The 14285-nt window shown below is 31.2% G+C and overlaps 1 protein-coding gene across 1 annotated transcript in view; it reads left to right on the top strand.

Moving 5' to 3' along the window:
- Positions 1-235: 235 nt before the first annotated feature.
- The window catches only part of LOC139489576 (uncharacterized), a 64391-nt gene continuing 50341 nt past the window's right edge, over positions 236-14285 (top strand). Inside the window, exons 1-2 of the mRNA XM_071276155.1 lie at positions 236-390; positions 4459-4560. Coding sequence (XP_071132256.1) covers positions 4476-4560 — 85 coding nt within the window. The 5' untranslated portion in view covers positions 236-390; positions 4459-4475. The remainder of the gene's footprint in view (positions 391-4458; positions 4561-14285) is intronic.

The following is a 14285-nucleotide window of genomic DNA, read 5'->3' as shown; positions in this document are numbered from 1 at the left end:
TTTTGAAACTGCTGATCCTTTAAGGTTTACTAACTAGGTTTTATTTTTACAATCGGATTTAAAAAATACGAGTTTGTCAGGTTCAGATTCAGAGATATAGTATAACATGTTATTTGTGAATTTAAATCTCATTGCAGCTTTTAACAATATTGATATGAGTACATATACACTTTAAAAAGTGTTATTGTCAAAAGCGTCGCACAAGTCATATATTTAAAGAGAGTAATTTGATATAATTGCGATTTAAACATAAAATAGAAGAAGTCAAAATACCTTTATTAACTAGTTATCGCGTCCTGTTAAGGATCAGTTTTCCGGAGATTGTTTTAACGTGATTTAAACTTCCTGTTTCATTTTTGCAGCTGTGTGAATTTTTTTAATCATTTTCAGGTGAGTTTATTTTCTTCTTGCAGTTGTGTTTTCATCGGTTTTAGTTTCTGAAACGGAATTATTTTCTCTCAATCGATCTCTGACTTTTGAACACTGGTTTACTACTGTTGCCTTTATTTAAGAAATACTTTCAACGAAACATAAATAATGATTTTTTAAATGAAAAAATGTATTGATATTTGATTGAAATTAAGTTAACAAAAATAGCGAACTCCGAGGTAATTCTAAACGAAAACTCCTTAATCAAACGGCATAATCAAAAGCTCAAACACATCAAATGAATAGATAACAACTGTTATATTGCTGATTTGGTACAAAACATTTTCATAGGAAAAAAATAGTTGAATAAACCTGTTTGTATAGCTAGCTCACCCTCTCAAGTATATTACAGTCGTATAAAATTCAATTATATTGACAACGAAGTGTGAACAAAAGGGAAAGATGAACGTTAATATTTATATATAACATACCCATAACAATATCGCTCATTTCACTGATGAAATCAAACAATAAGCTTAAAGTGTGTCATTTATGTAGCCGTTAAAAGTTTCGTTTTCTACGATTATGAGATTACATCTGTACATGTAAAAGAGATTTCTGTTAAACACATAAATTGTATTACTTATCATTTGTGAACAAATAAGGTGTGCAGGTTATGTGGAGGTGATGGTAGACACTAACTGAATGTATAGATGATGATTTTGTAACTAAATCACACTTTCATATGGTGCAATGTTACAGTAGTCATTCAAATGTACACTTGACTGGTTTAGGCTAGAATGATTTTCCAATTTAAATTTAGATTACTTGGGGGGAAAAACATTGTGTACGTCCGCTTATTATGTATATAATGTGGGTGAATTCATTCAATCTCATAACACAAGGTATGTCGTTTTTGTTAAATCTCTGAATTCATCATTTGATATGTCATACTCATTTTAACGGTATATATATATTATTTGTAATGTTGTCGTTGTATATCGACATAAAAAAAATACACTTATAATTCTTTTTTTTATAAATCTTATGTGTTAAAACTATGATACTTAAATTTACTTAACACGTATTGAATGACAATTTTCTTACGTTTCCTGGTATTGTACGATCGTGAAATAATGTAAAATTGAAAAATAGTTACATATAACTTTACACTTATTTTTTCTTATGGGGAAACCTTTAACTGAAGAAATTCAAAATACTAATAAATAAGAAAGTGCAGATGTATTGTCTATCTTGAGACAATATGTTATCTTTATCATGTTAGTCCGATTTCTATGCATTTTGTTTTCTGAGAAAAGGGGATGTGTAATTTTATCTTATTTATACTGCGTGTGATTTTTTTTTATTCATACTTACATTTCCGTTAAATCGATATTTTTCCAGTTGGTTATTCTTGATACATGAACATGTAGGAGTTTTTGTTAAAAACACAGGACATCATCATCGGGGTAAAATTATATTAGTTTTCTGAGGTTTTGAACATCCATAGTATAATCGAATAGTCTTGACAGTTGAATATAATTCAGACGAATTATGAAAGTTTTCAAATTCATTGTTGCCAATTCAGCCTAAAGTAGAATAATTCAAATTGTAAATTCTCGTCTTTTTTATATATACTATAAAAGTGTATCGAGTAAAATAAAAAAAAACTAAACTTCCAGAAAATTTCAAAAAGGAAAGTCTCTAATCAAATGGCAAAATCTAAAGCTCAAACACATCAAACGAATGAATAACAACTGTCATACTTCTGACTTGGTACAGATATTTTCTTATGTAAAACATGGTGGATTTAACCTGGTTTTATAACTAGCTAAACCTCTCAATTGTATGACAGGCGCATCAAATTCCATTATATTGACAACGATGCATGGACAAAACAAAGAGGTATGTAAGAATAAATTTCAGAAATAGACCAAGATTTAAAATAGTCCAAAAGTTATATAGAATTTATAAGAATCCACAAATAGTTAATTCCACTACAGGATTGAATGATTTTGACGTGTGTGGTTCAACGTATTTTGTAATTCATAATAGAAATATATCATAATGACATAAAATAGAACAATATCATACTGACGGGATCTTTTAAAGTACAGAGTCACGGTATAAGAACCAAAGAAATACAAAAAGTCGCATATACAAAACATGCAAAACACACCACCAAAAAATGAAAGACAATACAAACACATTGACGGCATGTATAAGTACCGAGTCTCGTTAAACGGATATCACATACAACAATTCAACATCTATTACTTTTACAGAACAATGGATTTTTTTTTAATTTTAGTATGTAAAAAAGTAAAATCACAAAAATACCGAACTAAGAGGAAAATCTAATCGGAAAGTCCATAATCAAATGGCAAAATCAAATAACAAAACACATAAAAAATGAATGGACAAGAACAGTCATATTCCTGACTTGGTACAGGCATTTTTAAATGTAGAAAATGGTGGATGAAACCTAGTTTTATAGCACTAAACCTCTCACTTTGATCACAGTCTCATCAAATTCCGATATATTTACAATAATGCGTGAACTAAACAGACATAATAAATAAAATAGTCAAACTATGGGTACAGCAGTCATCATCGTGTAACAATTTTAAAAGGAACAATTTAACAGAACACAAACACATCTATCTACATTCATTGGTAAATTCATTGGTTAAATAGAGCGTTCAACTTGCATATAAATCATATTATGCCAGATTTGATAGTTGTCTTTTTTTACATTATCTAACCATTTTCTACATTTGAAAATGCCTGTACCAAGTCAGGAATATGACCGTTCTTTTCCATTCGTTTTTGATGCGTTTTGTTATTTGATTTTGCCATGTGATTATGGACTTTCCGAATTGATTTTCCTCTAAGTTCAGTATTTTTGTGACTTTACTTTTTACATCCCATATTTTTATTCATATTGTATTCATATTTAGCTATAATTCAAAGGAGTATGTTCGGTGAGGGCCATATTTGGCCCCGATTCTAAATTTTAATGTTACAAGATAAAAAATGTTTTAAGTTCACTGATAGACATGTGATAAAGTTAAAAATAACTCTGTTTGTCAAAGTTTTATTCTAAAGCATTGATTTTTACATCCCAATTATGTCAAAATAAAGGATTTGGGCGAAAATTGACAAAATCCGCCAGATTTTAACAAAATTTAGGACCAGGAAACATTGAGCCCAGGCGTCGACAAACTAAATATTCAACTTAAATACAAATGTATGTTAAATGTCCGTACAAACATTATTTTCAAAGATCTTGTTTGTCGACGTATGCGCTCTATGTTTCTTGTCCAATAATCAACGGAAATTTAGCCATGTTCATTGATTTTTCATGGAAAATCAAAACGAGTACTATTTGTGACGTCATGAATAAAACGCGGGAACGTAAATTTTATACAAATAGACTTATTTCCTATCTAGTCACAGTATTAGCTATGATTTATTGTAATATTGGTCAATAAATCCTAGTTTTAAATTTAAGGTAAGTAACAGAGCCATTTTATGACCTTATCGAACCTACTCTTTTATTCGTTCAGTGTATTAATTGATTTTGTAAATATGTTTTTTTAAAAGAGGTAGTCATTTCAATTGATATCTTATAGTGTGTCTTTCTTTGTTGTGATGTTTAACTATTATTCGGGTTAGGGGTAAAGGTTGACACCTTTTCAAAAGTTTAAACCTGCTGCATTTCTTTGCACCTGTCCAAAGTCAGAAACCTGTTCTTTAGTGGTTGATGTTTGTTGATATGGTTAATAAGTGTTTCTTGATTCTCTTTTTTATATAGATTAGACCGTTGTTTTTCATGTTTGAATTGTTTTCCGCTAGGCATTTTAGAGTCCTTTATAGCTAGCTGTTCGGTGTAAGCCCATGCTCCGTATTGAATACCGGTCTTTAATTACTTTTTATCCATTGTGATTTGGATGGAGAGTTGTTTCATTACTACTCATACCACATCTTCTTATTTTAATTTTTTTTTTAGATATATTAATATTAATAATTGTTATCTCTAAATGTTAATTTAGATGCATTCAAATATCCTCATTTGATACATTTCAGCCTAATAGTTGTTCCAAATGCATTTGCTGGACGTAATAATACCTGATATGTTACTAGTGTTTCTAATACATACAACTGTTATGTTGAACGCTATAGCACAACGTAAGTTGATGTAAAGTACTGTATGTAAATATTGGAAGCGAAATAAATATTTGATTGGTTTAGACAATCTGACGTGACAGTGAAAAAAACCTTCATATACCCCTATCAGTAGCATATTCCCCTCTAAATAATTACACTACCTCGTGCGACATAATGCACGTTTTAAGTAAAGAACATTAAGTTGTCATTATTCAAATCAAATTGATTTCAGATTTTGAAATAATGAAAAAAATGAACTTGTCATAGAGTAAGAAGAGGACTTTTTTTATTAATCTTTTTGTCATTTTCAGTTTTTAAAGCGGATATTAAAAATTAGCTACTCTAACAAATTATTGTGTTATTTTTATGAATTTATAAAAGGTATGGGCAGTGGAATAAAACATAAAGGAGTAGGTCCAGTAGAACCGCTTTTTGGCCCAAAAATATTGCAGTTTTACAAAATTGTTAAAATGTAAACTTTTAGTTATTTATTGGAAAGTAGAATGCTTTTGCTTCATAAATATGGGCTGTTTTTGACTATAGAATGCACATATATCGGGTACTAGCATCATTAAGTCATGCTTAATTACTGAAATCTTCAAAATAAGTTAAATTTTTGACGATTTCCGTCTTAAATGAAAGTGGCCTCATTTGTGTTCATTCATAATATTGAAATGTAAGTTGAAATTTATGATGATATATTACATAAAGGTTGAGGATGAACACGGATGCGGTCACTTTCATTTTTGACAAAAACCATCTGAAAAGTGACATTTTGGGCATATTTGATAGATTTGTCATATTTAAGCTTGAATCGGAGCGTTTTTAATGACTAAGGTAGTTAAAATCGTTCACATAAACTAATTGAATCAACTGAAATAGACACTTAAGTGTTTAGAAAAGTGTTCAAAATCTTTCGACAGATGATCCTGACATTTGAGGCAAAAATCGGCCCTGACCGGACCTACACCGTTCCCTTTGCTTAGGAAATTCTGACGATTTGTTTACCCTCGAAAAGTCATACTTCCGGTTCCCTGTGGCACAACAAAATTTAAATCAATTCAAACAGAAAAAAAAAGCACTATTTAGCCAAAGAAAACGAAATAAACGAAAACACAAAAATCAAACAGACAACAAATAACAAACAGGCAATCGCTGAATTAGAGGCTCTTGAATTTGGACAGACATATATAATGTGGCGGGGTTAGATTAGTTAGTGCACTCTTAACCGTCCTCAACCTTTGACAATAGTGTAACAGCACAACATAAGAACAAACCGTAAAAACAAGTTGGTAGGCGCATAACTAGTCCGATTGACTCGACGCATTAAAGCAACAACTAGTAATTTAGCATACTAATCTTAGTTTAGTCACCTTTTGTAACTAAAAAAACATGCTGGATAGATCATATTCTTTGAAACTTTTTCAAATCTTCTGTGATTGAATAAGCCTTTCGATGACGACTTGCTTCCATTGATAATTAGGGTCGAGTAGAATCCTATGAACTCTATTTAAGCATACAAAAAACCAACATTTTATTCATTTTAAAATCATGTCTACATCTGCTAGTCAAAATACCAGAACAGCTACGTGTGTCTAAAGTTCCTCTCTGATTTTCCTTCATCAATAATGCCGGAATCCAAATATATAAAAACCAGAGATGCAGAAATATTAGGTAAAAATAAAATTACCCCTCAATCGCCTTATTCTAGGTATTCTTAATGTCGGGGTAGGGGACCAAGGACATAAGATTGAGTTACATTGAGATTGTTGATATGATTGAACGTTTTTAACGTCATTCGGAATGACAGATTCTAGATGTTGGGCAAAACACCAGAGTCATTTGTAACCAATGAAATGCAGTTTTATGTAAGCGAGGAGAAAACAATATTCACCTATCTATAAATTGGGAGACATCAAGATACTCGATTCTACACTAGGGATATAACACCGAAGTACACAATTTTCACCCATTTAGCAATCAAAATAATCAAAAAAGAGCAGAGTTAATTATATTGGTTTTCTACAGACATCATAAAGGGAAACATAGAAAAAACAGGATCCGTGATCTCTTATTGATATTCTGTTATATCGAATTGATAAAACGTCATCTCGGATTCTCAATCAGTTATGTCAGATTCGCAAACCGTTATCTGAATTCGCAATCCGTTATCTCGGATTCCCTTAACCGTTATCTAGGATTTCTAATCCGTGATCTTAGATTTATTATCCGTTTTACTTCTAATGAATCATTCTTAATCTTTGATTGATAATCTTTATCTCAATGAGTGATTTCGGATTGATAATCTGTGATCTGGAATTGATCATCCGTGATTTTTGTTAAACATTTGTTATCTCTTATGCACAATCTGCGACAAGGTGCGTTTCTGAGATAGTGTAAGCTGAAGGTCAACTATATTTGATGTAAGGAATGATTGTAAGGTGTACATTTATATGTCTGTCGGGAAAAATTACTTGTCTATAACCTCATTTTTTATTGTTTATTTCTCAAAGTTCAGTTTGTATTTTGTTCTGGGTTTTTTAATACTATTGGCAATGTGTCAATTATATTTGGCCTATTGCATGAGTTTCAATAGTAAATGTCTGTTTTGCATGGTTTATCTGACCAGGAACTCATTTGCATGGATCATTCATAATTCAAATGTATGTGATACTTTATGATTAGGACTATCAAATTATATCAATCATGGCTTGTTCTAGTAAAGCAGGTGAGACAAAGTCGAAGAAGGCATCACAGCAAAAAATATTAGACTTTCGAGACGTGATGACTATTTCGATATTAAAACAGGGAATGCTGAGTAAGGAAATCCGAGATAATGTATTGGGAATCAAAGATATCCGAATTGTTAATCCAAGATAATGGATTTGGAATCCGAGATCAGGGATTAGAAATCCGAGACCACGAATGAATAATCCGAGATCACTGATTGGGAATTCGAGATAATAGATTATTTATCCGAGATCACAGATAGGGACACGAACGGAGACGACAAATTGGGAAACCTAGATCATGGAATTCAATATGTGGCTTCCATAGTTTTCTTATAGACTCGACAATTCCGTATTTTTATAATTGTCCATTATGTTTGATATTAAACATATTTTTAGACAATATACGTATAGTGTCTTGAAATATGAAATTTATTTGTATGAGGCTTAGAAACGGGAAAATGCGAGGTTCTACCGAGCAAATTTCCGTTTCGTGCCGAATACAAATAAATTTCATATTTCAAGACACTATACGTATATTGTTTTTATACTGAAATCGATGAAAAAAATAAAAAAAATAATAAAAATATGAAACAAATATTATTGAAAAAAGTGTTTGGAATTTCCCCCTTGGGGTACCATTTTGGGGTATTTCCCTATGAGCGTAGTCTAGGTGGTAAGCATTGACAATTTAAGGAATTAGAAAGGGAAAATGAATTTAATTAATAACATTTGATAAACATGGTATATAAATTACCAATTTGAAGACATAACAGGTTTAAATTCATAAAAGTTTGACCATTGTTACCACACGTTGTCATGGTTGTGACGTGACGTTGTAAGAAGGCGGGGCTTATAGGTGAGTTGAGGTCATTGACGTATAAAGCTAACGTTTATACGTATAGCTTTATCTGTATAGTAAAATAGCTGATTGCAGTATAATATTCATTAAGATATGAAAAGGATTGAGCAACAGGCACATCCTATAAAAGCTATCTCCATATTACATGTACAAGGTATAATTCAATTACAACAACTGTATTTAAAATGATGCAATATAATGGAACATGCATGATACTTGTGAGCATGCAGTGTTACTTACTAAATGCAAAGCATATTTAAATATATTATGTAATAAGTCATGAGAAATATATTTATGGCTTGAAACAGACACTAAGCTTGCTTAGTGGAATAAATGAATTAATGTTTGAGTGTAGAAAAAAATAAAAAATAAAACTAGATGAAACGAAAATTAAGTAAGTTTCAAACAAAACGTTGAGTGTCACTGATATATTTCTGAACAGATTTAAAAAAGAGCAATATTCATATCATATGAAAATAATCTGTTTCCAAAAAGTAGTAATTCAATATTTATGTCAACATTATCAACAATGGAGTAAATGGAATCAAGAAGGATCTGTCTTACATCATTATACTTAGGGCAAATAAAAAAGAAATGTTGGTTATCCTCCATAGGATGGTTACAGTTTGTGCAAAAAGTGTTCTCGGATAAGAACTTATTAAACAAATGAGATTTTATAAGGTTGCTAGCATTATTTCTGAGTTGAAAATGACTTATATTAAGTTTCCTTATCCCATAGTTGAAAGGTTTAAAAATATCATCAGTCCTATAAAACGTATCCGGTCCATTCTAAATATACCCAAACTTGGTGATTTTTGTAAACTCAAAGGAAGACTATTCCAAAGTCTTATAGTGGAAGGAATGAAACTATTAAAATAAGAGCTAGTTCTAGCAAGAGGCGGGTGAAAAGTGTTATTTTCATTCCTCAAAGTATAAGGGGTTTGTCTGGGAAGATATGGCTGGACTAACTCATATAAGTATGCAGGTGTCATCCCATTTAATATTTTGTAGAATAGTATAAGCTTATGTTTATTACGTCTATTCTCCAGAGTTTCTAAACCTAATTCAAGATAAAGTTTTTGTCTGGAGGAATTACGTCGTAATCCTGTAATAATTCTAGCAGCTTCTATCTGAATATTTTAAAGAAGCTCAGACTCTTGCTGGGAGCAATTGCCCCAAATAACATCACCATATTCTAATATAGGTCTAATAAAAGCATAATAAATACGTATAAGTGAACTCCTATCTAATAAGTGTTTAACTTGACGAAGCACAGAAAGACGAGAGCATGCTTTTTTATAAATAATATCAATATGCGTGTGCCATGAGGCTACTGAAATGTTATCCCAAGATGACAGTGAATATTTATTTTCTCAACCTCTTCGCCATTTATCCCCAAAAAATACAGGTGGATGCTCCCTTTCCCTTCTAGTATTAAAATACAATAGTTAGTTTTCTTAGAATTAAATTGAACAGCCCATGATTTTGCCCGATTTGCGATAACATCCAAGTCATCAGTCAAAGAAGCAGCTGCTACAGCATGATCATCATCTACTATGACAAATAAAGAGGTGTCATCTGCAAAAAGTCAAATATCATTAGCAATGTCATTTACTATAACATTTATATAAATAAGAAACAGAAAGGGTCCCAAAAATGATCCCTGGGGGACACCTGCATGTATACTTCTTAGAGTTAACGAAAAGCCTTCTGAAACTACCTTTTGTTGACGATCCGAAAGATAACTTTCTATCCAAGATAAGAGCTGGTCATTTAAGCCAGATTGTTTAAGTTTAAATAAAAGTCCTTTATGCCAAACTTTATCGAAAGCTCTAGATACATCACAAAATACAAACCTTACATCCCTACCACTATCCATATTACTAATTATTTTATGATATATTTCGATTAACTGATTAACAGTAGAATCACCTGGTTGGAATCCAGATTGAAACTTTAACAAAAGGTTATTACTCCTTATATAATTATAAAAATGTTTAAATAAAACTTTTCCCATAATCTTACAAACAATACTAGTAACAGATATTGGACGATAGTTTAGAGCTGAATGTGGCCACCTTTCCCTTTAAAAATATAATTAACATGTGCAATTTTCCATAACAGTGGAACCTGTTTAACTGATAGAGACATATTAAATAACTTAGTTAATGGTTTAGAAATAAAGCTAATAACCTCTTTTAAAATTCTAGGACTGATACCATCAGGTCTAGCTGGTTTATTAACATTCAAAATTTTTAACTGGTCTAAAGTTTCTTTCTCAGTGATGAAATTTTTTTTCAAATGACATGGAGGAGGCTCAATATTATTATCAGGAATTTCTGGTTCTATATCAATATTAGCTATATCAGCAAAATAATTGTTCAGGATCTCTGATTTGTCCAATGGATGAATAAAAATTTGGCCATCATGTTCCAAAAAAAGGGGGGGATCTCTGTTTTTAGTAAAATTTGATACAGACTTGGCAATGCGCCACCATTTACCAGGAGGAATATTTTTGTCAATAAGTTGTGATATCAGTTTGCATTTATAATGATCTTTTGCCTTTCTAACTTAACTGATAATGTAATTACGAATTTCTCTAAATTTTTTCCAGTGATCTGGATTATTTGAAGTTTCCGCTTTGTGGTGAATTCTATTACGATGCTTTATCTTGTTTCTTATCAAGTTGTTCATAAATGGTTTATCATTTGGTCTAACTGTAATAGTTTTGGTAGGTATACATCTATTGACAGTACTTTCGAATGTTTTGACAAAGTTCATATAAACATCATTTATATTATTTGAATTAAAAACAACATCATCCCAGTCAGTATTATTCAACTGGTTTTTAAGACCTTCATAATCTGCACGCTTAAAATCTCGAATTTGTCTTTTAAACGAGTGTTGTTTAAAAGTTTTAAATGAAATTTCGACTGAAACAGGAGAATGAGAACTGCATATCGGTGTAAGTACAGTTACTGATTTAATTAAGTTTTTGCGATTAGTCACACATAAATCAATACAAGTTCCAGTTTGGGTTGTAAAGTTGGTAGACTCCCAAACAACATTTTTCAAGTTTAACCGGTTAAGTAACTTTTCAAAAGAGTTACTTGAGTTTGACATCATATCACAATTGAAATCACCACAAAGGAAAATTTGCAAACTACAATCAAGTGCTTTATCTACTGACTCACTAAATAAGTTCCATATATTAGAGTTTAGAGTACGGTATAACACACCAACTAAAATTGTTTTCATTACTACAATTCCTCACTTCACCTAAAGTAATTCAAGATTGCTTACAGATATGTCGTTCCGTATAATAAAGTGTAAGCTATTTTTGATATAAATGGTCACACCTCCACCATGTCTATTTCTATCTAACCTAATAGGTTTATGAAACCCATTTAATTCAATTTGGTCATCAGTAATTGACTTGTCAAGATGAGATTCTGATATACAAATAATGTCATACTCGTGAAGTTCATTGTTAATGAGATCTAACTTAGGAAGTAAACTACACACATTATTGTGTACTATTTTCAAATTCTTTTTGTTACTCTGATCTGGACCTGGATTTTGCTCAATTCCAGCAACCAGTAATAAAAACTGTATTATACTACTGAGGATAAAACATTTTTTATGATTATAGGGAGGATTATGTTATGAATAATAGTATAGTTTACAAATTTACAGATTAATGTTAAAAACATTGATCAGTCAAAACTATCAAAACTTATAATGAATATATAGTGAAACATAAGCACATGATGTACACTTTGGACAGATCTTTGAAACCGAAAGCTGACGTATACATTAATAAACAGGACACTCAAACATAGACGAGATTAAGTACAAAACAAAACATACATGTACAGAACATATATACAAATGGGAAACATTAATAAATAACAGATGTTGAGGATATCAGATATCACTTATCTTGTGATACTGTAATACTATTGAAAAATGAGCAAGGTCTGTGTTCATGCAATAATCTGTGTTTTTGAATTACAAAGATGTATGGCAGTAATTATAATGTGAAATGTAGAAAACAAAACAAAAGCAAAATAAATAAGCAAAGGTAGAATTACACTTGGCCTGATTTCAGACAAAAATTGAATTAAGCGCAGTAAAATTGACTAGACTTATCTATAGAATATGCGTGACAGAAGTTTATAAGCTTGACTTAATTTTCAATTTACGAGTGCAGACAGAAGTGAGAAACACAATTTGTCAAATGATAAGAATAATCTATGTTTTAGATTATGGTAAATACTGTATATTGAGGGATATTCATGTATGTGAAATCCTTCACTATTGCAACCATTATCCAGTTGCGTGTGTGAAAATCTCACGTGTAAAATGAAGTTAACTCTGGAAGTAAATAATTAAAATTTTGTGTTTACAGCTAACCGGAAATATGAGTATTTTTAAAATTAAACCAAGTACGTAGAAAACGTATAATTTCCGGAAAATAGTTACAAAATAAAAATAGTTGATTGGTATGAGAGACAAAGAGACAAATATCATCCCAAGGTTCAAGTTGGTGTTGTAGACAACAAAATAATTATAGATGAACAGGAATTATATAAAAAAAACATATGGTACTTGACAATATCAAACGAATATGAAAAGCATGTTCAAGTGATTTTATACACACATTTTATTTTTTCAGTTTTTTGTTTATGTCGTCAAATATTTCGAACCGATGTCTAGTTCCTTCTTCGTCTGATCCATATACATGACCATTAAAATACCACGAACTGATAATATTGTCATGTTGGTACAATCTATTTAGGAGACCCTGGTTGAGTTTTGTTATATCATCACCAATTCAAACTTTGAGTGCTTCGTTTATAGCCTTCTTTTTACGCAGAAGTGAAATTTTGGTATCCATTCTTAGAAATTTTATAAGAACTGGTCTTGGACTCCCTTCTTTCCCTGGTATTCTATGCATTGCAACAACTTCTGACGGGTTGATGTCTAATTTGACTTGGTTCTTTAGTTCATTAAGAAGAGAATGTGGTAGGTCTTCATTTCGATTTTCTGGTAAGTGGTATATTATCAGATTTTTCTTACGCGAGTATTGATCATTCAAGTTACCAAGCCGAACACTTTCAGTGGCTTTCTTGTTGTTTTCATCAACGACTTCCCTCATTTACCTAAGATCAGAATGTAGACTAGCATTTTTTTCGAGGAGATTCCCATTTTCAAACTCAATAGTGTTTAATTTGTCATGTAGGTGGGATATTTTCAAATCATAATTGGTTTTTAATTTCTCGACTTCTGACTTGACTTCAGACATAATCTCTTTTTTAATTTGTTTTTTCAAGGTTTCGGATAATGATTTAAATATCTCGGTCACTATCTCTGTAAGTCAGATTTTGTCGGCACATTTTTCAAGGACTGCTTTATTTCATCAAGTTCGTTTTCAATACAAATACTATGGTCCGAAGAACTAGAGAGACAAGAGTGGAGACGTTTTGCTGGATTTATGATATTTTGTTTATCTCCATTTTTCTCTGTAAATGCTGATTCCTCAGCATTATTTGTGTTTTAGGCTGACAGTTTATCTAGTGGTTGAAATAAAGCTGGTTATTTGTTGTTGTAGTTGAGACAAATTATATGTGCCATGGCGATTTAAACTATGTCTGCGATTATGAAAGTTTACTTTATGTGTACATCTATATGTAAACATTGGCTAATTACTTCTCACTCGGTCGTCAATTTTAAAACTCGTAATTTAAACTGCAATCTTTACAGTTAAAGTTCTGCTTTTTTGAGTATGTCAATTCAAATTAATTAGTAGTAACATCGATGTAATAGAAAAGACGTAAAGAATATCTCTAAATGCATAAAAACACAAAACTCTGTGCAACAAATTCACATCAAACCTTCATGAGCGCCATCTTTTCCCCATTATGTTTGTGTTTCTACAAAGCTAAATATTCATAGATGTACACAAAACGGTCAGTAACGACTTTTTTTTTTTGGGGGGGGGGGGGAAATCTAATAAATGACCACTTTTATCAAATGCTATACAGGCTAATTATTCTGGGTTACCTATTGCCGAGTTTGACCCAAAAAGACTGCATAATTTTTGAACTCAGTCTTACATAAAACTGATCGCTGACTGTTTCCTAATTACCATC

Source organism: Mytilus edulis, chromosome 1, assembly GCF_963676685.1.
Source record: "Mytilus edulis chromosome 1, xbMytEdul2.2, whole genome shotgun sequence".
Lineage (NCBI taxonomy): Eukaryota > Metazoa > Mollusca > Bivalvia > Mytilida > Mytilidae > Mytilus > Mytilus edulis.
Note: the sequence above shows the minus strand (reverse complement) of the source record. Positions and strands in the feature narration are given on the sequence as shown.